Consider the following 24563-nt stretch of genomic DNA (forward strand, 5'->3'; position numbering starts at 1 on the left):
AGTTCCTCGCACTCAAGTGTTGAGCAGTAATGCTCCTGAAGCTCAGTGAGTTTATCACACTCAGGTGTTGAGCAGTAATGCTCCTGAAGCTCAGTGAACTTGTCACACTCAAGTGCTGAGCAGAAATGCTCCTGTCGTTCAGTGAAATTCTTCGCACTCAAGTGTTGAGCAGAAATGCTCCTGAAGCTCAGTGAGGGAATGCTCCTGAAGTTCTGTGAACTTGTCACACTCAAGTGCTGAGCAGAAATGCTCCTGTCGCTCAGTGAGGTTCTTCGTGCTCAAGTGTTGAGCAGAAATGCTCCTCAAGCTCGGTGAGTTTATCACACTCAGGTGTTGAGCAGGAATGCTCCTGAAGCTCAGTGAACTTGTCACACCCAAGTGCTGAGCAGAAAATGCTCCTGAAGCCCAGTGATCTTCACATGTTGTGTTGAGCAATGCTCCTGTCTTTTGCGCCCGTCACTTGCACCTACGTGCCAAGTCAGGAGAGGAACAGGTCTTCATAGTTGCCCCTTATTGGCCCAACTAGACCTGGCTCCCATCAACAGCCTTCCTGACTTCCCCGGAAAACTCTTCAGGGGCGGGGCACGATGGCACACGCGTTCTTCCCCCGGGGATTCCGGGCGGTCTTACATCTGAACGCGGAGGTTCAGGTGGCTATCACAAGAATGTGTGATAGTTACCATCACTTCTGCGAGCACCCCCTAGAATGGGGTAGCGTGCTTACGCCTTTAGAAGTGGAACCTAGTCGTTGAGTGCGTCTTCTCTCCAGAGGAGATCCTGAAAGCTTTCGATCACTTCAGTGCTCTCTTTCCTGCAAAATGGGTTGCAGTAGGGTGTTTTCCTAAATCACCCTCAAAATGATGTTGCCTCGGTGCTTAAACGACGCTCATCGGGTTGCAGAAGTATGCAGAAGCACGTTCTGATCGTCAGGTTCCTGAGGAGCAAGGTCTTGTAAATCCTTGTGTCCCTCTTTATCCTCTTGGGCCTTGTCCCTGGTGCGACTGCACTGCAGAGACCGCCCCTGAGCCACTGCAGGTAGTGAGTTAAAAATTCTGTTATATCAGTTCTCCTGCTCTCGTGGTCTCTACTAGAGGGTAGGGACTTGCTCGCTTTCGGTCAACGTATTGTGCCTGGAGTCTGGGCCGGCTAACTCTCACAAGCTGAGACCCCGGCTCGGATTGTGCCCAAGGTTCCTACCTCTCCCGTAATAGGAGCAGGTGGTGAGCCTGCAAGCGCTGCCCTGGAGGAGGCAGATCCAGCCCTGGCTTCTCTGTCCGTTCGCTTGGACGTGTACAGAATGCAAGTCATAGACCTCAGACCAGCTCTTCAAATATCTGTTGGAATTCAGCAGAGAGGGAAGGCTGTTTCCATGCAAAGTTGCACTTAGTGCTTGCCTTCATTTCGGCAAAGATCCGAGATGCAACATGTCCACTTAGGTGTTGAGCTCCTCTATGATGAGTGTAAAGTGCTCCGCCTGGGCGTTGACGATATACTTTGCTAAACAGATTCTAGAGTTGGGGGCTGGACGACACCTGGTTGAACCGCTGCTTCCCGTGGGCTCCCTTCTCATGAAGCCAGTTTCACCGTGAGCCCGGTTCAAGTGTCGGCTTGCTGCGCCATTCCCCTCCTATGGACTGGATACGTGCGCCTTTCTACTCCAGTTGAGTTCCCTTAAAATTGAACCCTGTTGAGTTCCTCCACACCCCTCCGACGTCGGACGTGCGGAACGTCTGGTGTTAGGCCTACCACTCGTAAGCAGTGTGGAACCTGTGTTAGGCTGGGTCCATATGTTGCGGTCCCTTCGGTGACCCCATATGTGTATTCTTCCACGATACGGCTCCCTGCGGTGAGCCCGTGTCTTCCCTCGGCAGAGTCTCTCTGCCGTCACTGTCCGGTGTGTCTCCCCCCATCTTAGGCTGGAGCCACCCCAGTGACATTCCATATGTTAGACTGCCCGGTTTCCGCCCAGTTCATATGTGTATTCTCCACGTTACCTCCCTCGGGTTGGATGTGGCTTCCGCAGCGTCCCTTCCTTCCAACGTACGGGGAACGCTTTCCCAGTGGTCCTGTAGGAACAGCAGTGACTTCCCTGGCCTAAGCCCTGTCCTTCCCCGCCTTAAGTTTGCGGGGGCATCAGGAGGCTTTGGTTTAGGCACTGGAAGGTGGCAGCGTTAGTGGCGTGTTCAATGGTTGATCCCATTTCAGTCGCGTCGACTACGTCCGACGTTATCGACTGAAAGGGAACGTCCTGGTTGCGTATGCAACCCACCGTTCCCTGAAGGAGGGAACGGAGGACGTAGTCCCCTTGCCACTACCGCTGGACCACCGCTGACCCCGGGTTACTCTCGGCTCCTCAGCGAAAAGCAACTAGTGCGTGCATCCACTTCCGTATTTATACCCGCGCCGCGGGGGCGGAGTGTGTGATGCAAATCACGCACGCCAAAGTCCATTGGCTCGTTCAATAGTAATCGAAGATGATAGGCTCCCTAGCGTGATCCCATTTCAGTCGCGTCGACTACGTCCTCCGTTCCCTCCTTCAGGGAACGGTGGGTTGCATACGCAACCAGGACGTTATCCAATATAATATCCTTTATGCATTTCTATACAACATCAAAAGAAACAGTGGTGTCAAGCCTCACTGGAAGGTGAAACCTATAATCGTCAGCATAGCCGTGATAAGAAATGTTGTATTTCTGAAAAATGTTGGCCAAAGGAAGCATTTAAAGGGAAATAAATAAAGGTCTCAAAATGGATCCCTGGGGCACACCAAATGAAATAGGAGCAGATAATGAGGAAAAATTTCCCAAATTTACATGGTAAGCTGTCTTTTCATGGTAAGAAGCAAACCACTGTAGTGCAGTGTCCTGGATTCAAGACGTTCAAGAAGAATATTATGTCCAACAATATCAAATGCCATGTTCAGATCCAACAAAACAAAATTTAAACATTTAATAAAATGTAATAATATCCTGTTATATATTTATATAATTTACATTTACTTACTTACATAACATTATTATTAATAATAAATAACAATATATTACCAGCAAACATTTCATGCCCTAGCCATTATGCTAAGCAACCGCAACGCATTACTGTAGGAAAACTTTCTGTGCTGCAAAGAAAAGAGACAATTTTAATTAAACCCCGGGAATAAAGCCGAAGCCTAATTATTAATGGCACGGCATCCGGCACACAACTGCACCCGTCAACCTCTGCGGAGGGTAGCATTCACAGTGACACAAAGACACCTGCTCACAAAGGCACACACAATAACATATGTAATACAAATACACAGCTGTAACAGGAATTCAGCTGCTTTAGAGCCATTCATACAGGACGATTTCTTGTAGAGGGAACAACTAAAAGGGGACAGAAAGTATGGTTTACATGCCATCTTAAAAAAAAAAAATACACAATTCAATGCACTCTAACAGTCAAAAATGCAGACAAATTCAAGAGCAATGTCTGTGAAAACAGCCCATTACATGTACAATTATACTCTAACAAAGCAAAAGGGGGCCGGGTTTTAATCTGCAGCCTTGTTTGTGTTGAACTGATGTTAATGGGACACAATGAGGAGCTAAAACAGTAGCTCGGGATTCTGATGCATTGCAGAAACATTGTATATTGCAAGATGTTTATGACACATCACAAACAAGGTCTTCAAAAGTTTCTCCCTTTAGACTGAAGAATAAAAGGCACATTAATTCTCATCTGGTGACAGTGATTTCTGTCTTCTCTCCACAGTACTGAGCTAAAGCAGCAAAAACTGGATTTGATACACAGCTTTGATCTTCTTAAGAAGTGTGCTGTGATTTTATCAGTGTCTGAGGATGAAGAAAAGGCCATTTTAAAGGGACCAATCAGGTTTAGTCAAAGTAACTGGTTGAGAGAGAAAGGAATCTGCCAAAGGGAATGCAGATAACAGGCTGCTCTGTCTTTTGTTTGTCTGAATATCTGCGTGCATGTCTCACATGCTCAAGCATATTTATCAAAGCTCACTCCGGGGATTTCAGGTAACGCCGTAAAATCAATTATGGAAATGTCAAACGATGAGAAGGATCAATATGTCTAGACCCACACTCATCTCTGAGTGAATTTGAGAGGGACAATCCAGTGAAATGATATGTCTTGTACACAGTGTACTCACCAGTGCTATTGTTAACTAAAACTGTTCCGAGACTTTAAATAAAGCTGAAATGAAATTAAAAAAGATATGAATAATAGATTTAAAAAGACTTATAATTTACTGAGAATTAGAAGTTTTGCCTTTGCAACTAACTGAAATAAGTTGAAGTATTAAAAAAAATAAAGCTAAAAAATAAAAGGACACAACAAAAATACTAAAAACATTAAGTTAAATTAAACATCAAAATATGAATAAACACTAATAGTATATAAATAATAACACTGGTGCTCACACAATTACATTTCAACCCCTCACCAATAGAGGGCGTTAGTGCATGAGGTGTTTTGCCAGTAATGCTTTTCAATACAGTAAATGTTACAGAACACAGTGAAGTTATGTGCTCATAGATTTTTTTTCATGAAAATGTGTAAATAAGCTATGGGATTTTGTGCAATTTAGTGCATATTTATATACAGTAAAAAAGATAAAAGTTCAATAAAAGTTTGTAAAGTGGGCAGTAAAGCATGGTACTTTCATATATACCATGGCACTGAATAATTACCATATTATGATAATAATAAAAATATATACAATAGTACTATTGTAAATACCATATTTTGGGATGATAAGAACCCAAAATCCTAGTTTTATAATGTGATGCTGATGTGTCTTTTCGATTTTCTGGAAACGTGTTATGGTTACTTTGTTTGTTAAATCTTCGGAAAAGTGGAGTTTCTCATATGCATCGCTCCGATCGGGTCTTTTACAATTTACACACAATTTATTTATTTATTAAAACCTTTCAGAACAAGGTTTTAATAAATAAATAAATTAGGAAGGGAACAATAAGTAGAGCTCTAAAGGAGCTTCTTATTCCCAGAACACAGAGACACATTTTCATCCTGGCTGTAATTAAAGGATGCTGCAGTTGGGCTGGGAACCGTCAGTTTGGGGTATTCAAGCTGTGTGGCGCACACACACACACACACACACACACACACACACACACACACACACACACACACACACACACACACACACACACACACACACACACACACACACACACACACACACACACACACACACACACACACAATCTGAGGACACCCGTCAAAGGACAAAAATGAAGAAAAAAAAAAATTCTCAACTACGAATCAAGAAAACATGGTGTAAAACCATCAGCATAAAACCAAATGAAAAAAAAAGCTCATTATTTACTCACTCTCTTGTCTTTGCAAGCCTGTATAACTGCAGACTACAAAAGGATGTATTAAAGGGATAGTTCACATAATTATTCAGTCATTATTTATTCGCCCTGGTGTTGTTCTAATGCACCAGAGTGAGAAATGAATGACTGAATCTGTCCCTAACACTCACATAATCCAGGAAAATTATGACTTCACAATTACACAAGCTATTATCTAAAAACAATAAGGCATAAAGGACATCTGCAGCGATGATATGTAAATTAAATTAATCAGCTCCAGATGAAATCCGAAAGAGCCAATCTGTCCTTATCGTCTTTTCGTGCAATTTTCCATTCGTGTAATTACAGCAAATAGACAATGCAGAAAAACTAGCTTAACAAATGCCTTAGAGTGGACAGGCACTTTGAAAGTAACTGGACTGTAATTAGCGTGAAAATTAATGAGCACAAGTAATAACAAAAGCTGTACATTACTGTATGTCGAGTTATTTGCATTCAATACGGTCAAGCAGGAGCTTCTATAGGAGACAGAACAAAGTGATATCAGTAGATAGATGCTGGCATCAGGTGTTTAAGAGAGGGTCTATTCCTCTGGGGCACATACAGACATAGTGGAGGATGGATGGTTCTTTATGCGCTTTTGAAATTAATTTAGATCCGCAAGGGTGATGTGCAGTGCAAAATACAGTGGAGAGGTTTAACCTGGGGGTCAAGGAGTTGATGAATTTACAGAGCAGGCACATCAGCCCTTAACACAACACATAAATCATCCTATCTAAAGATTGGAACACACACACATCTCCGTAACAATGCCATTGAAACTTGATAAGGAGAACGTGGACATTAACATTCAAAACACAGATGTCCACATGAATTAATGGGCATTTCAACCCAACTTAAAGGGAATTCAAATTTTGTTATTTACTTACTCTCATGTCAAACTTGTGTGAATTAGAGAAAAAAAAACATATAAAACCACCAAAAAGTCTAAAAAGTTCAAATAAATGAATAGATAAATAAAAATAAAGTAATTTTTTTCCAGGAAATTGATACTTCTGTTGAGCAAAATTTTAATTTATAAAATTGGTCAAAAGTGACAGTGGGCCTTTATGTTTTTACAAAAAAAATCTATTTCAAATAAATGCTGTAATTTTATACTTTTTTATTCATCAAAGAATTCTGAAAAGAAAAATTATATGGTTTCCACAAAAATATTAAGCAGCACAATACGAAGAAAAGTTTATTTAGCACCAAATCAACATATTAAATTTAATTTAATTAAAATATAAACAGTTACAGTAAACTGTAACAATATTTCACAATATTACTTTTTACGGTATTATTGGTAGATACATAAGATACTTTTTTTTTTTATCTTACTGACCCCAAACTTTTGAACATTAGTATATTAATATTATCTTGGGGGGTAAAAAGTATAATTAAAAAAATAATGTAAAAAATATTAATGATAAAATTGCAAACTACTAATGCAAAAAATCTCTAAAAAAATAGATAATTTTTTAAATTATCTATTTACATTTAATTTAAAGGGACAATGTGTAGTTTTTTAGGTATTTTACTATCTAAAATCAATATTTTTATTCATAAATATGTCCTCAATGGTGTACAAATACCTCTGCCAATTATCTGACTTATCCTCGTAAACGAAGAATTTATTATCTTTATATACATGTGACGGGTAGGTCCACGGAGGCTTCCATGTCGTTCCACCATCTTCAAAACTATAATAGCAGAGAGGGTCAAAAAGTACTAGACCAACGCGTTTCCACAACGCGGTTTCGTTCAGACCCAGCGTCACGTAACTGAAAGCAGCAGAAACGGAGGAGCAGAGCAGAGCAATGAGAGGCGCTTGTCACTGCCCCGGCAAGTCAGTCAGTAATTCATACTTTAACATTCGTTTGTTCGTTGTGTCAAGTTGCAGTTGTTTGAAATAACAAACCTGTTCACCCAAAGGAAAACTCGACGAAGTGCTATTAGAAGACATCCTGACATAGCTTTTTGGTACATAACAGCTACCGTAGATGCAACACGCATTTGAAAAAGCGAGGCGCTGGAGAGCACAATTTGTTTAAATGCAAAATACAATTTCACCGCTAGATGGGAGAAATTCCTACACAATTTACCTTTAAAGATTAAAAAAATGTACCTTTACAACCGTGGTAACATTCACTTTCACTGTATGGAAAACAGCAGCTTGGACAACCGGCTAAAAGACAGGTATAAAGAAAGTCATACCAGTTTCGAAAGATATTGGAGTGATTAAACAACAGCAGAATTTAACATTTTTGAGTGAACTGTCCCTTTAAGCTCACTGGTCCAGATACACATGTGGCCTGGATTACACACCCCTACCTGCATTGACTTTTGCAGAAGTTGCTGGGCCCACGCTGTGGAGACTTTTTACAGCTGTCTTTGTCTTTCTTTTGATTTCAACTTGGACTTCACTCAGAGGTGCATTAATATAAAGTCTGTCTAGGGAAGGGTCAAGAAGTTAAACTTTCAAAAGGTGTTCGGCAGTGCAGAGGCAGTTGCACACACAGTGAAGTTCTCTGAAGCAGAGCGTTCTGGCAGTGGAGGAAACTCTGTGTGAGAATCTTTAAAATGTTCAAGCAGAGGAGCTCGAGGTGAAAACACAGACCGCTTCATGTTTAATTTACAGGGCGTTTTTTCCTCTCCGGGTGCTCTACATTCTCTGACAGTCAAACGAAGCAACTGTCATTAGTTATAATGGGACCTTATCACACATACTGTTTAAAGGTTAATTCACCTTATGTAATATGCCACTAGTGGATTCAATACTTCATTGGAATCAACACATAAAAAGGAATTCAAGTTTTGTTCCACATACTATTCATTTTCTATTAGGGCATGCTTGGATCTCTATGCACAATTCAGTAGCAGTGGAGTAATAGTGATGCTCAGGGGTTGTGACATAAATCATTCATTAGCTGTTTTAGCTAAAGAATGCTTTAAAATATTTGCTGGGAGACGTATTCGTCATGCTCATCAAAATACCTCAAAATTATTTGGCAAACTACAGTTCAGCAAACTATTATGCTTCATCAGCACACATTAAAATGCAAATAAATACGTAAAAAAGACTAGAAAATCATGGAATCAGAATAATATAAGTAGGTGCATGTCACTAATTAGCGGAGCAGGTATGAAGTATTTAATTTACATGTATGCAATATAAAAATATGAATTACATGTGGCATAAAAAATAAGCAGAAAATAAAATCATTATTTTTGTTGTTGTTGATTTTACCTATTTATTATTTTAAAGTGCATTGTATCTTACTGAGTTGCATTAATAAAACGGTAAAAAAATTTAATAACATTTCCTTTTCAGAAATGTTATTAAATTAATGTAATTACAACACTTTATCCTCGACTACTTTGCAAGTGAAAAAGTAAATCATTTACATTTATGCAATATAAAAATCATATGATTCATATACAGGTGTCATCAACAATATGCAGCAAATAAAATCATTATTTTGTTGCTGTTGATTTTACCTATTTAATATTTTATAGGGTAAAACTTTATTTTAAGTTGACATATTTACACATTACTACACATACTAATTATAGTAATAACAGTAAATTATGCATAATTACAAGTAACTAATCCTAAACCAAACCCTAACTGTAACTCAATAGTAAGTTCATGTAGTATTGCATTAATATTAAGTAAGTACAATGTAACCACGTCACCCTTAAAAATAAAGTGTAACCTTTTAAAGTTCCTTGTGTCTGACTGAGAAACATGAATACATTACGAAAACAAATCCAAACAGTCTTTTTATTCTTTCCAGTTCCTTTTCAGAAATGTTGTTGATAGTGCATATGTTCACTATAACGTTGTACCAACATAGCTGAAACACAACTACTGGAAAACAATGTATTTTTAATACAAGCACTTGGTAGCATGAGTAACTTGCGAAAGTTGACCCCGAACTTGAAAAGAGAGAATAGAGCTACTGGGGGCGAAAGACCAGTGTAAGCATTTTGTGGGCAAATTGGGAAGGAAAGCTGAATATTTGATTTCGATTTTCTGCTTGAATATGTCATAAATATTCAAGAGTAGGGAAGGCCTCCAGAAGTTCCCTCTGCAGGAGGAAACCTGCAAGGCGCACACACATATGCACACAAATACACATAAATATGCATAAACACAAACACAGCTACATACTGCATCAATTAGGATCTAATTGATGCATGTAAGTGAGGAAGAGGCTAATTGTGGAACTTCAGGCTTTACATTAATGATGCTTCCTGTAAGAAAGTGGATGCTGACTTAAGATGTGCATATCTAGTATTGTGACTCAAAGTACATATAAGTGTTTATGTTGCCTCCAGCAAGGCAGGTGGTGGTGCACTTGTGCATTAAAGCTTTTATGTAAATGTAACTGTTATTTAGTGTAAAGACTAAATGCAGTACTGAATGGATGTTGTGATCAGCGTACCTGAGCGGCCGCAGGGTTCTCAGTAAACGTAGCACCCGCAGCATGCCCAGGATCTTAGTGCCGCTGTTGAAGATCAGGGATACCAGGATGTCAATCACAGAGATCATCACCAGCATGCCATCCAGAACGTTCCAGCTGCTTTTCAGGTAGGTCTTCTTCCCAAAACACCAACCCAAAGCAACCACCTTCACAACACCAACAAACAGATATGATTTAAAACACAAATGTTATATAAATGTTAAATTACAGCAAAGCTGAGTACATTTTGTATGATAAAACATTTGTTTCTATCCCAAATGAGGCATTTGTAGGTTTATCTGTTTGTCCAACCAATGGAAGACGGACAGATTGTGTCATAATAGTCAAACTTTTTGCATATAAATATGTATGTATATATATATATATATATATATATATATATACACACACACACACACACACACACACACACACACATACATATGAATGTATGTATGTACATACTGTATATATTTTATTTTATTTATAATTTTGTTAAACAAATACTTCAACTGTAAGGACAGGCAATATTTCTAATATGTAAAACCATATTTTCTGTATCAATCACAATTATGAACTTTGTTTACTGTAGCTTTCACAACAAATTATTCTTGCAGATGTTACAAAATGCATACAATTTGTTAAAAATATGCACCCTCCTTTCAAAATCTTACTGTGTTAGAAACTCACAAAAAGAATATGCACATGACAGGAAATGTAAGTAAGCTGATGTGTTTGAAATCTGAATTTGGGAAGAAACACTTATTCCCCTCAGTTCTTTTTTAGTTCTTTCACACTATTGTGGCATTTCTGAGAAAATATCAGGTTAGACTGGCATACAGCTGGCATATAAAAGGGGCTCAGAGGGGAGTAAAAAAACTGAGATAAACAAACCAGGAGTGAGAACCATCTGACTAAAAAGTGCTAAGCATGAATGCGCAGCTCCTAATGATGTTACTGGTGAATATATCAAACCACAATGTGATCAGACCTCAAAGTGAACAAAGGCATGTCAGGCAACAAAAGCCAGGAGTTTCAACAGCCCTGTCATCTTTATCCATCCCGGAAAGTTTTTGTCAGTCGCCGTTAATTAACCTCCAGTGAGTATGATTATTCTCTGCCATGATTTTCATTTGAAATCTCTTGGGTGGGCGTGACCTGGCATAAAGCAGGGCCCCAGAATAGAAACCCTAGACCTTTGTGACTGACACCTATGAACTTTTTTGTCTTCTCCAGAGAGGCCTCAACATGTTCTTCCATTTCAACGATAGTCATTTGAATATCTGGCAGACAACCCCCCAACCCCCTTGGTATTAACTAGTGTGGTGAAGAGTGGAAAATAGAGAGCAGGCCATATACTTTATAGACTTTTCATGTCAGTGTGCTCTTTTTAGGACCTTTATATAGCAGCATACATGTTTAATTCAGCTGACTGGCAGCAGTTCAACATGTGAGATTTTAATATTTTGCTGCCGTAGTCTTTGTTTAGAGTTTGTAATTGTCAAAGGGAAGCAGTGACTTAAAGGTATAGTTCACACAAAACATTTCGTCATAATTTATTCACCCTCATGTTGTTTCAAACCTGTATGACTTACTTTCTTCTGCGAAACAACAAAAAGGAAAAGTCAGTCGCTTTTTTGTTGCAGTTGTTCTTTCTATTCATCAGTACTTTCTATTTGTTCTATTCATCAAAGAATCCTGACAGAAAAATGTATTTCCACTAAAATAGAGCAGCACATCTGTTTTTCTCATCTGCACTTGTGATGTATATACCTGTAAAAATGTAATATACACATTTTTCTTTTTATGAATGAATCATCAGGTTTCATCAGGTTTTTATCAATTGATTTATTGATAAAATATGATTCCACAGAATTATTTGTTTATGGATCAGATGTTGCTTCTGTCATAAATGTGTCAAGGAGAGCTAGGACTGATTTTAATATTTTCTGTGAATAACAACTTTAAACTTTTATGATGCTTTTGAATATTTTTTGAAGCTTGTTCATTGTAACTGCACGAAATACAGTGACAATCACAGCTTTAAAAACTCCTTTTATGTGGGATTATGAAAGTCATACAGGTTTACAACAACATGAATGTGAGTAAATAATGTCAGAAGATTAACTTTTGGCTGAACTGCCTTTTTAAAGTACAGTAAAAGGGCTGCAAGACTGGTTATCTGAAAAGCCAGTGACATGACATGTTTTCACCAGACTCCATTAGCCCTGCTGATCTAAGAGAGATCGGCAATATAAAAGCCACAGGGAACAGAAGTTAGTCTGCTTTCGGCTGGTATTCTAGCCCAGGCGATGTGTTAGTTCACCCTCTGTCAGAGAATACACCACACAGAGACAAATGCCAACCCCGTCACCTACCTTTATTGTCATTTCGGTCACAAAGATGGCAGTAAATATGTAGTTGGACAACGTCAGGAAGATGCGTTCCTGCGGAGAGAACCAGACAAGCAGGGAAAGTGACGGGTGAGTCAGTGCTGGATCAGAGAAGATTCATGTGTGTGTGTGTGTGTGTGTGTGTGTGTGTGTGTGTGTGTGTGTGTGTGTGTGTGTGTGTGTGTGTGTGTGTGTGTGTGTGTGTGTGTGTGTGTGTGTCATAACACATTAGAGGTGTCTCCTGTGAAGGCATCTATTGGACTAAGACTCTGCCCACGCTTTACTCCACGGGCGTTAACATCACATACTCACACACACACCGCATGCAATAAATTTCATCCAGCATCCTCGCTGGATACTACTAGATAACACAGTGGGTAACAAATGGATAAGTAACAGCTTCATGGCTGTAACTATCTCTCTGAAGTCCAAATAAGTAAATCAAATCTAAAAAAAAATCATTATCAAAGACATAAACTAAAATAACGATAAAATAAATTCTTAAAGGGGTCATATCATGTATCCTTTTTTTTTTTGTTCCCTGGGGTCCATTTATAATGTTAGTCAAGCATCTTGTCGCAAAACACCCCTTATTTGTCTTGTGACCATTTACTATCATATGACCCCAAAAATGGGGGGAAAAAATTTGCCTTCAAGAATTCGTATTTGTATTTTCTAGCAGTGTTTTTCACCCAGCATCGCGCCTCTGGAAATAAACTTTAACTGTCCCAGCATAAGTTCTTAGTAGATTAATTAGAAATTGTAGTTGGTTACTAATTCTAAATTACATGACAAAAAATATTAAATCACACATTTAAGGTAATATAATCAGACTACTTTTAAATTAATTTTGACCTGACCTATGATATAAAATACATAGAGGAAGAAAATATATCCCTTTCTTATCAACAACATGAACCGCATTAAATATCACATTACAACAGGGTTCCCAGATTGGGATTTGTGATGGAACTGCAAATGATTTTGATTTTGATTTGATGTTTGTTTGTTTCCATTTGCATTTTAAGTAATCAGAGACGTGAGATTAGTTTCACAAACATAAAACTAAATGACACCACAGATACAAAAACCTCCTGCTCCCCCTGCCCTCTGTCTGTGCCACACAGGCTTCCCACGCAGCAGGTGCTGTCCTCTCCAGCTCTCTGCTCTGACCTGAGCCAGGACTGTTTGTTCCTCTTTCTATAGCAGACAGTAACACTGTCAACAGACTCCATCCTCATGCTCTCATATGACTCAATCGAGAGACTCCCGTGTAAGGACTGACTCACCCGACCAGAAACACCATCGTCACAGGTGAATTAACATTCTGATATACAGAAAGAGCCATGTGCTCATAAGGAGTGTAATGGTTCCCTTAAACGGATCCGTGTATTATTGTTCATCTCATGTTTAACAACTCCTTTGAAAATATAAAATGTCAATTTAGGGTAATTCTATGCATTTCAGACTCACCAGAAGGAACTGTTCAAAACTTTGGGGTCAGTAAGTAAGTAAATTAATGTTTTTTTTTTCCAGCAAGGATACATTAAATTGATCAAAAATGACAGTAAAGACATTTATACTGTTACAAAATTTCAAATAAATCCTGTTCTTTTGAACTTTCTAGTCATCAAAGAATACTGAAAATAATATGTGTCATGATTTCTAGAACAGAGTACGGCAGCACAACTGTTTTCAACATTGATGATAATAAAAATTGTTGCTTGAACACCAAATCAGCATATTAGAATGATCTCTGATGGATCATGTGACACCACCACAGTAAGAAATTACACTATAAAATATGTTACAATAGAAAATTGTAAAAAAAATTATATAAATTAGCAATAGCATGCATGGTGGTGAAAAAAAATATGGGATTGGAGGAAAAACTCAACTTTTGCGAGCGAATGCAAAATTTCTCAGGGAAACGCAAAACATTTGCTAGTGAATGTGAAAGCATTAGCACATAATATTTCCTTCCATCACCAGGTCCCTTTAATGGTTCCATAAAAATTCCAATACTATTTCATAATATAACTGTTTTAATGTATTTTTGATAAAATAAATGCAGCTGTGGTGGGCACAAAAAAAAAAATTACTAAATCATACCGACCCCAAAAAGGTAGAAAATGAGTCGAGCTGCATGACAAGTAAAAAATAATAATAAGATCAGTCAGTCTTAAAATATTGGTTATCGGTATTTGCCTCAAAATTATCCAATCAATCAGCCCTAATAGCAAAGTACAAAGTATCAAGTACAAAGTATATAACAATGTGGAACAAAACCAAACCGAACTGAAGCTGACCACTGAAGTACAATACAAATTAAATGGTCAGCAATTTAAACCTTTCCACCTCCTAGTGGTTAAACCTGCCCTGGTCCTATTGCACCTCTTTCTCCCTTTACCTTCCTCTCTACGCTCCACCGTACTAAACCATAAAGACAAAGAGAATATATATTAAACAAATACAATGCCGTTTACATTATGGGTGACAGAAAAGATTAATATCCTATATGATACATGATCTGTCTCTGTCAGGCATGCATGGATTGTGAAAGCCTAATGGATAACAATGTGTGCAGCTTACACAAAGGTTATTAGTTTGATCTCAGTTAGGAGCCAGTTAACTGGATGTTTGCTAATATCCCACCATGGTCCCTTTGAGAGAGGAATCGATTGCTGAATTACAGTATCTATAGCTTGATGTTATTACTGAGATTGATTGTTTGGGCTCTTTATAGAAAAGTAGCAGCAGAATGAGCAGCCCTCGGCTCAGCCACAATCCATTTTTGTTTAAGTCAACAGGTATTGAGGATTCATTCAACCGTGCAAATAATCCTTGATGTTTAAACAGTCATAAACAGCTTTTTGCAAAGGAGTCTGGATGCATAAGGAAGAGAAGCTCTACTTTAAACAAGTGGTGTGGAAGCAAAATAAACAGCGGAGATGTTCACGGCGGAGTGCTGAGAACATGCTTTCTCTGGATTATTTATCCTTCTCCTACTGTGTCTGAGTAGCAGGGCCCAAGGGCCATCTTTCCCATGACCACCCGCTACTGCATGTTTAAGGGGGTCATGGCACCATGTTCTAAAACTCCTGTTCTCTCTGAGAAAGCCTCCTGCTGACATCATCACTGCAGTTTGTATTGTTTCTGAAAACAGACGTCTTTGGCCTTCCATTCTGCTCTGAGGCTTGTTTTCATTCATTGTGAAGTGAACCGTGTGTGTATGTGCGGGTCAGAATTCATGAATGAGGAAGAGGATGTCTGAGAAGCAGAGTGTTTGGTCTCTGAAGGTGAAGGGTCAGACAACCCATGTCCTTCACTCTCATTCTTTTAAAGGTTACTGAATGTCTGAGGTAGCACACATAAAAAAAAAAATGTTATTTCTAGCTTGGCAGAGAAAACAGAATGAAAAAAAATGTACACAGTTTAGGAAATATGATTGTGACTCCTCTTCAGAGTGTGAAAAATTCAAGGTAAAAAGAAAACATTTACCAAAAACAATGATAGATCTCTGGTTGCTAAAGTACGGAGCCCCTAAAGGGACATGGTGGTGAAAAAAGTGTGCATTTGCTGGCAAAACTTTTGCGCTCCAACAAGAAACTTTGTTCTCTCGCAAAACAATTGTGTTCCCTTGCATAAACTATTGTGTTCTGCCAAGAAACTTTGCGTTCGCTCACAAACCTTTGAGTTAGCGATCAAACGCAAAGTTTCTTGGGGAAACGCATACATTTTTGCGAGAGAGCGCAAAAGCATTGAAATATAATTTTTCCTCCAATCTAATTTTTTTCCCCATCACCATGTCTCTTTATGAGCTACGTACTAAAGTCCATTTGGGTTAAAACAGCTTAAAAAATGTGTTTTCCATAAATAAAGAATAAATTAATAAACATTCAAATTAATAAACCTCAACTAAACTAATATATAGTATATGGTAAAATTTTACATTCCATTTGTTAACAACATTAGTTAACATGAACTAACTAAAACACTAATTTCTTAATCATAGTTAATGTTAATTTCAACATTTATTAATTTAAAAACAAACGTTGTATATGTTTATGTTATTTAATGGTTTAATGAACATGTACTAACAATGAAAAGTTGTTACAAACAAACTAACACAAATTAATACATGCTGTAACAAATGTATTGCTTATTGTTAATTATCAAATAAATTAATGTATTAACTAATGAGACCTTACTGTAAAGTGTTACCATATAAATAAAAATGAGAAAATATATAAGATAACAAAAAAAATTGGTATTTTCTACATAAGTGCTCAAAAATATTTTATCAACTGAACATTGCTGTTGTGTAAAGTTCTTTTGAGTCTGTCCATTTTAATTGGTCAAACTCGTTCACCAAATTATCAAACTTATTCATTATCGAATTAGTGTGAATCACAATAAATTAGCAAAGAGCAATTTAGGATCCACTTCCAAAATGTCAATGCATTTTCAGTGTATGTGACTAGAGATAGAAAGAGAGAGAGAGAGAGAGAGAGAGAGAGAGAGAGAGAGAGAGAGAGAGAGGGGAGGGAGAGAGAGAGAGAGAGAGAGAGAGAGAGAGAGAGAGAGAGAGAGAGAGAGAGAGAGAGAGAGAGAGAGAGAGAGAGAGAGAGAGAGAGAGAGAGAGAGAGAGAGAGAGAGAGAGAGAGAGAGAGAGTAATCAAAAGCTGCTAAAACTTCCCTTGGTATTTTCATCATTGTCTTCCCATTACTTTGGGTACTGAAAAGACATGCTCATGCCTTGTCTTCCGAGGGGGACTCAGGTGGGGAGTCTGATGGCATTTGTTCATACCCAAATGAAAAAATGTCTCCATATGAAATATTGATGACATACATCTGAGCTCAGTGAGGTACCTGTAACTATAGATTAAGTCTGTCATGGAGATGAGATGGTTTGCATAAGCTCAACACTGGTGTTCTATTACAACAAAAGTTACACAATTCTGTAGTGACAGTTGGAGCGAACCGACTTTACCTGGTCCAGAGATTCTGCAATTACTTATAAATGTCATATCATACTCTGGGTTCATATTGAAATGTGAGCATTTTCTAGCAAACATTTTACAGGTCATTGCCAGAAAACATTTAGAAATTTTATTTAGATTCACAAATGACATGACATGCAATGCAGCAACATCATCTATTGTTATTTGTTTTTTGAAATTTCAGTTTATTTTGATTATAGAAATTTATAATTAAGGTATTCTTTTTCTTTTCAAAGTGAATTTATCTCTTTAATAATCTTTCGGTGTATTTTCGCCTATATGCAAATACATCATTTGAGATTTTAAATTGCAAAAACCCAATGTGCCATCTCCCCCCAAGTCTGAACAAATTCACATGTGGGGAAGGATAAGAAGTCGAGTTTCTCAGCTTCTGTGAAGTGCTGACATGATGTATTTTGGGGGAAGTAAACAAATATCATAGAGGCTCAGAGGCACTCATGGTAAAAACTGGATTACATGGATTAAACCGCTGGAAAATAACACAATGGAAAACGTCTCGGTTACGTATGTAACCCTCGTTCCCTGAGTACAGGGAACGGAGACGTGTCGTCGGGGGAGTTCCCTGACGAATTGGGATCACGCTAGGGAGACCAATTGCCTTTGTAAGAACCGATTTTCCTGCTAAGACAAAAGCTGAGATAAAACTCACCATATAGCAATAAAACGCACCCTGGACAGAAGATCGCAAAGACAGAGCACAGGACATTGTCTTGTCCAAACGTTTCTCCTATCTTATCTCTGCATCCCCCTCTCCCTCTCCCCCTGAGTCAAGTCACCAAAAGTTCACTAAGAATGCTTATATATCATATATGATGTATCTTGGGAATCTATTGTTTTTCCTTTTCGTGTTTGGTATCATTTTAAGTGTCTCGGTGCGATTGGTAAAATGGTCTTAATTTCATTGCAGTCATTGGTAATATGAGAAGGATTGAGGACTTAGGAGAATCCTGTGTTCCTCTTTGGGTGATGTTTCTTCAAGACATCTCCCCTCTCCCCCGAGACCAGGTGCTACCCCCTGGGGTACAGGAACTGACCCAAAACACACTGGGAAAATATTGGTACAACCCTTTTTCTGGTCTGGGTATTTAAGGCTAGGTAACAGAGCAATCTGTGGGACCTGTAACCAGGAAAACCCCCATGCAGTAATGTGTCAGTGTTATCCCCTTGGAAAGCTCTCACACACTACTGTGTGTCTCTGTCAGGAATGCATTGCTTACTTTTAGAATCATCTTTGAGTAATTGATGTCATGCATTTATTATTTCTGAATTGGCTTTTAATCATTTACTTGTGAAATTGGCACGGTACATTTTTCCTGACAAAAATAAATGTTAACCTTGATTATTCTGAAGTTTTCTGGAATCATTATTTCTAGTAGATTATGTGTAGTCTGTTGTTCCCGCAAATCTCTGTCCAGGATAGATCACACCTAAGGCACTAATGAATGGAGCATGGGGCACATCATTAGACCTTCTGATTCCTGACTATCTCCTAACTTAGCATGTTGTACGCTGCAACTATTGAGAAAAATTACACCTATGAGTCAGCAGTGAGAGGCCGCGTAGGGTAAGATAGTTTGCACTGCACCCTCTGACTATTTTAGGACTGGCTAGTTTGTGATCGTGAGCGCACACTCGCGACGTGACGTCTCAAAGCGACACCAGGTCCTTAATGAACGAATATTTGAAATTATGAAATGGCCAGAATAATCAAAGATCTAAATTAACTCATAATCAGTATTTATGACTGTTTTCTAATAAGAAACACAATGTAAATTTGATTAACATTTGAAATTGGAGTCAGATTAAGCGTAGAGCTAAAGTATTATTTAAACTAAATTCCAATAAATTAAGTGAACTTCACTGGAGCGCTGAAAAGACATACACGCATTATTCCTTCGACCATACCATTGGATTCCGGTGTTGGGCCAATGGGTGGACCTTACACCTTCGAGTGAATTAAAACGAGCCAATGAAAATTGGCATGCAAGATTTGCATTCCGTGACCCGCCTACCAGCGCGGGTCTAAAAGGCAGAAGTAAACATTGCGCAATGCTTTTCGCTGAGGAGCCGAATGGTGTCCAGTCCTCCGCGAAGGTACAGCAATATGGCGCAGGGACGTCACGTCTCCGTTCCCTGTACTCAGGGAACGAGGGTTACATACGTAACCGAGACGTTGCCTTTCGTCCTGGGAACTCCGACGTGTCGTCGGGGGAGTTCCCTGACAAATTGGGATCCCTAATAAAACGCCATGGTGCTGGCCCCTTCCAGCACCCGGCAAAGCTACCCTGCAGCAGTTTCTTGAAATAAGTTGCGGGAGCTAGCACGGGAAACACACATGCTGTTCCGCAAGACCCGCACAGTGGATATTGGATAACACAGGGAAAGCGTTCCCTCAAGAGAGGAGGGAACGCTGCGGAAGCCCCAGCCTGACTGAGGAAGGCCAGGAATACACATATGTACTAGCCCGAAGGAATAGTGAAACATATGGCAGTCCCTGAGGTAGTCCCAATCCAAGGGAAGTGGGAGCGTACTCAACAGGGACGACGAACGAGTCCGTCAAGGGCAAGACACGGCTGAACTGCACGTGGCATCATGGGTCACAATAGAAACCACTGGAGCACCCAGTCTACTAGCAGCTCCTTACTAGAGGTAGCAGACCTGGTGCCGGGCGGTCCGCCACGCCCAGCACCGGAGGGGTGAAGGAGGAACTCACGAGGCTCACCAACGTAGGGCGCCATACGGAGCAAAGAACGCACGTATCCGCTGTTTGAGGCGGAGTCGCGCAGCAAACCGACACAACCTATTCCCTCGACCCACTGGCCGTAGCCAGAACTCGGGAGGAAACAGGTTCCACACGAAGGCTATAGAACCTAGCGAACGTGTAAGGTGTCGCCCGGCACACAGCTCTACAGATGTCTGTCAGCGAGGCGCCTTGAGCCAAAGCCCAGGAAGCGGCAACACCTCTAGTGGAGTGAGCGCACAACCTGGGAGGACAAGGCTCACCCAGAGACTCATATGCTCGGGTGATAGCATCCACTAAACAGTGGGCTAACCTCTGCTTGGAGACGGCCTTCCCCTTCTGCTGGCCTCCGTAACAGACAAAGAGCTGATCTGAGGTTCTGAAGCTTTGTGTTCTGTCAATATAAACCCGCAGGGCACGGACGGGACAGAGAAAAGCCAGGGCTGGGTCTGCCTCCTCCTGGGGCAGCGCTTGCAGGTTCACTACCTGGTCCACGAAGGGAGGGGTAGGAACCTTGGGCACATATCCGAGCCGGGGTCTCAACACAACGTGAGAAAGGCCCGGCCCAAACTCTTGGCACGATTCGTCAACCGAAAAAGCCTGCAGATCCCCGACCCTCTTGAAAGAGGCCAATGCCAACAGGAGCGCTGTCTTAATGGACAGGATATTATCTCTACCGTCAGCAAAGGCTCAAAGGGAGGACTTTGAAGAGCTCTAAGTACCAGAGCAAGGTCCCAAGAGGGTACAGAGTGCGAAACACGAGGTGGATTTAACCTCCTGGCACCCTTAAGGAATCTGATGACCAGGTCGTGCTTCCCTAGGGACTTACCTTCCACTGCATCGTGATGCGCGGCTATTGCTGCGACATACACTTTGAGGGTGGAGGGGGACAGCCTCCGCTCTAACCCATCCTGCAGGAAGGAAAGCACGACACCGATCGGGCAAGTCCGGGGGTCCTCCTGATGGGAGGAACACCAATCGACGGACAGGTTCAACTTCAACGCATAGAGGCACCACGTAGAGGGGGCTCTAGCGGAAGTGATGGTGTCTACCATTGCCTGTGGTAGACCACCTAGAACCTCCGCGTCCCGTCCAGGGACCAGACATGGAGTTTCCAGAGGTCTAGACGCGGGTGCCATAGAGTGCCCCGTCTCTGAGAAAGAAGGTCCTTCCTCAAAGGAATCGGCCAGGGAGGGGCTGTCGCGAGGAGCATGAGTTCGGTGAACCAAGTCCTGGTGGGCCAATACGGCGCCACAAGAAGGACCTGCTCCTCGTCCTCCCAGACCTTGCACAGAGTCTGTGCAAGAAGGCTCACTGGGGGAAACGCATACTTGCGCAGGTCCCGGGGCCGGCTGTGAGCCAGGGCGTCCGTGCCGAGGGTTCCCTCGGACAGGGAGTAAAACCACTGGCAATGGGTCGTGTCCGGAGAGGCAAACAGGTCTACCTGTGCGACTCCGAAGACACTCCAAATCAGCTGGACCGACTGGGGATGGAGTCGCCACTCTCCTGGCAGGGGAGGCAGCCGTGAGAGCTCGTCTGCCACATGGTTGAGCTCCCCTGGAATGTGAATGGCACGAAGCGACCTCAGATGCTTCTGACTCCATAGGAGGAGGTGGGAGGCGAGTCGCGACATACGACGGGAGCCTAGACCACCTTGTTGGTTGATGTACGCGACGGTCGCAGTGCTGTCCGTACGGACCAGTACGTGTCTGAGAACCCCTTTGAGGCGACGCAAGGCTAAGCGTACTGCTTGCAACTCTAGGCAGTTGATATGCCAATGCAGTTGAGGCCCCGTCCACAGACCTGAAACTGCATGCCTGTTGTACGTGGCCCCCCACACGGTGGCAGAGGCATCTGTGAAAACCACAGCATGCCTGGAAACCTGGACTAAGGGCACTCCGGCCCGTAGAAACACAGGATCCGACCACGGGGAGAAGGTTTGGCGGCAGTGCGGGGTCACTTTGACCCAGCACGTGCCGCTGTGCCACGCCCACCTCGGGACTCGATCTTGAAGCCAGCGCTGAAGCGGTCTCATATGTAACAGGCCGAGCGGCGTTACTGCGGCTGCCATATGCCCCAGGAGCCTCTGAAATTGTTTCAGTGGAACCGCTGTCCTGCCTCGAAAAGACCTGAGGCAGGTGAGCACTGACTGGACGCGTTCCTCTGTGAGGTGCGCAGTCCGGGCGACCGAGTCCAGCTCCATACCGAGATAAGAGATCCTCTGCACGGGGCAAAGTTTGCTATTGTCCCAGTTGACCTGAAGCCCCAACTGGCTGAGGTGCCGAAGCACCATGTCCCTGTGATCGCACAATACATCTCGCGAGTGAGCTAAAATGAGCCAGTCGTCGAGGTAGTTAGGATGCGAACGCCTTGTTCTCTCATGGGAACAATGGCCGCCTCCGCGACTTTCGTGAAGACGCGGGGTGACAGGGCCAGCCCGAAGGGTAGGACCTTGTACTGATACGCTCGACCGTCGAAAGCAAACCGAAGAAAAGGTCTGTGTCGAGGGAGAATCGAGACGTGAAAGTACGCGTTCTTCAGGTCGATCGCTGCAAACCAATCCTGGGGACGGATGCACTCGAAAATGCGCTTCTGCGTAAGCATTTTGAACGGGAGTTTGTGCAGGGCCCGATTCAAAATACGCAGGTCCGGGATTGGCCGTAACCCACCGCCTTTCTTGGGTACAATGAAGTAGGGGCTGTAAAACCCAGACCTCATCTCGGCAGGAGGGACCGGCTCGATCGCGTCCTTCACCAGCAGGACATCAATCTCTTTCCTCAAGACAGGGGCGTCCACCAACCGCACACGGGTGAAGTGGACGCCCCTGAACCTGGGAGGCCGGCGTGCAAACTGAATTGCATAGCCGAACCGGACGGTGCGGATGAGCCATCGGGACGGACCCGGAAGCGCTAACCAGGCTTCCAGATAGCGTCCCAATGAACCCACCCGAACCACCGGCGTACCCGCGGAGGGGCAGCGAGGTGGAAGACAGGGACCCGGCTCTGGTGGCGTTGTAGCGACTGAGAGCGGGGGTCTGGGTGCGCCTGACACCAACCTGCTTCCACCGAGGGGCAGACGGCAGAGAAGGCTCGTGGGCGTTCTGCTGCGGACTGCCCGGTGGCGAGGGGAGGGGGAGAGACGAGGAACGAGGCCCTGACTCCTCGTATGCTGGTCTCTGCGCCTCCGAGGCTGCGTCACTGCTATCTGCAAGCTGGGGAGAGGGGAACGGGAGTGGTGCAGCTCGGGGGCGGCACGCACTGCCATTCTGACCCTCTCGGACGGAGGAAACTGGTCTTATTATACTGCCAGTCTCGACCTTGAGGGGAACGAGGGACGAGGCCCGGGGGCATCGAGTCCTGGTTTCCCCTCACCCAGCGAGAGACGAGAGTGACAAGGCCGTAGCCCTCACTGCCATCTGAGCGCTGGGGCCCGTGAACGACTCAGAGGAAGAGGACTGCTCAAACTTTGGGTACCGCTGATACAGCGGCGGAACAGAAAAGAAAAATTCTCCACCCGGCCCTCCCCCGGGGGAAGGAGTGGTGATGACACGCACTCCCAGAGAGCAGATCGTCACACACTCTGGGTCGCTCCTCTCAGGGTTGCTTCCCTTCGCTGGGGGAAACAAACTCTGAGCGGGCTGGTTTTGAGGCGCTTCTGGACCACCAGTATGGACAACGTCTAACCGAGGGCCAGCGCTGCGACTAATGACGGTCAGTCACTAACCACAGCTCAACCCCGAGTTAGAACTACGCAGGTGCAGTGGTAGTGAGAGAGGAAAAACATCTGCAGATTTAGGCATGTTTGGCTTACCATATTGGCACCAAAATGCTTGCATACTGCCAAAATTCTTCACACACATCCAGGCACTTTAGAACAGCCCAGGAAAGTGTGGCTGTTAAGTCTGAATCTTCAGCGTGAGAACACACCATTATAGTAGGAACTCAGCATCATTTCAGAGTATAACAGCCCTCTCTCTGATGTAGCGATCGACATCTGTCCTCCCTGGGGCCCCGAATGAAATGCTTGGTCCCTCATGAGAAGGACCAGAATCCCATCCGAAAGCCTCGACGGCACACGGCACGCTGAGCGGCTCAAACCTTTACAAGAAAGGGGAGACGAACAACGTGCCGACGTGGTCATGCACTCCTGAGAGAACATGAACCACCGACGAACGCAGTCTCAACACACTGATTAGGCATGTGAAACAGTGATCGTGGCCGTCAACCAGGCACGCAAGATAGTGAACGTGGCCATCGCTTCGATGACACACGGCACGCTGGGCGCTCAAGCCTTCAGGCAGGGCGAACAACGTGCCGACGTGGTCATGCTCTCATAAGAAAGCATAAACCACCCACGAACACAGTCTCAGCATGTTTGCGATGCGCTAGAGGAGTGAGTGGTTCGTGCTCACTGAAACCCTCAGATCACCAATGTTATTCGCCAAAGTAGCCCTCCTCTGGTGCACCAGAAGAGAAACTAGATCGGGAAATAAGCAAATGGACTCACCTCATAGAGGCACGCGAGTCTTGATCTTGACCGCGCATCTTGAGCGCCGA

At 42.5% G+C, this 24563-nt stretch overlaps 1 protein-coding gene across 1 annotated transcript in view; it reads right to left on the reverse strand.

The window, feature by feature from the left end:
- The window catches only part of cacna1g (calcium channel, voltage-dependent, T type, alpha 1G subunit), a 276677-nt gene that overhangs the window by 59804 nt on the left and 192310 nt on the right, over positions 1-24563 (reverse strand). Inside the window, exons 20-21 of the mRNA XM_077200722.1 lie at positions 12229-12297; positions 9833-10017 (exon numbers count right to left, since the gene is read on the reverse strand). Coding sequence (XP_077056837.1) covers positions 9833-10017; positions 12229-12297 — 254 coding nt within the window. The remainder of the gene's footprint in view (positions 1-9832; positions 10018-12228; positions 12298-24563) is intronic.

Source organism: Siphateles boraxobius, unplaced genomic scaffold (genome assembly GCF_051911475.1).
Source record: "Siphateles boraxobius isolate OS27281-9 unplaced genomic scaffold, OSU_SipBor_1 46, whole genome shotgun sequence".
Classification (NCBI taxonomy): domain Eukaryota; kingdom Metazoa; phylum Chordata; class Actinopteri; order Cypriniformes; family Leuciscidae; genus Siphateles; species Siphateles boraxobius.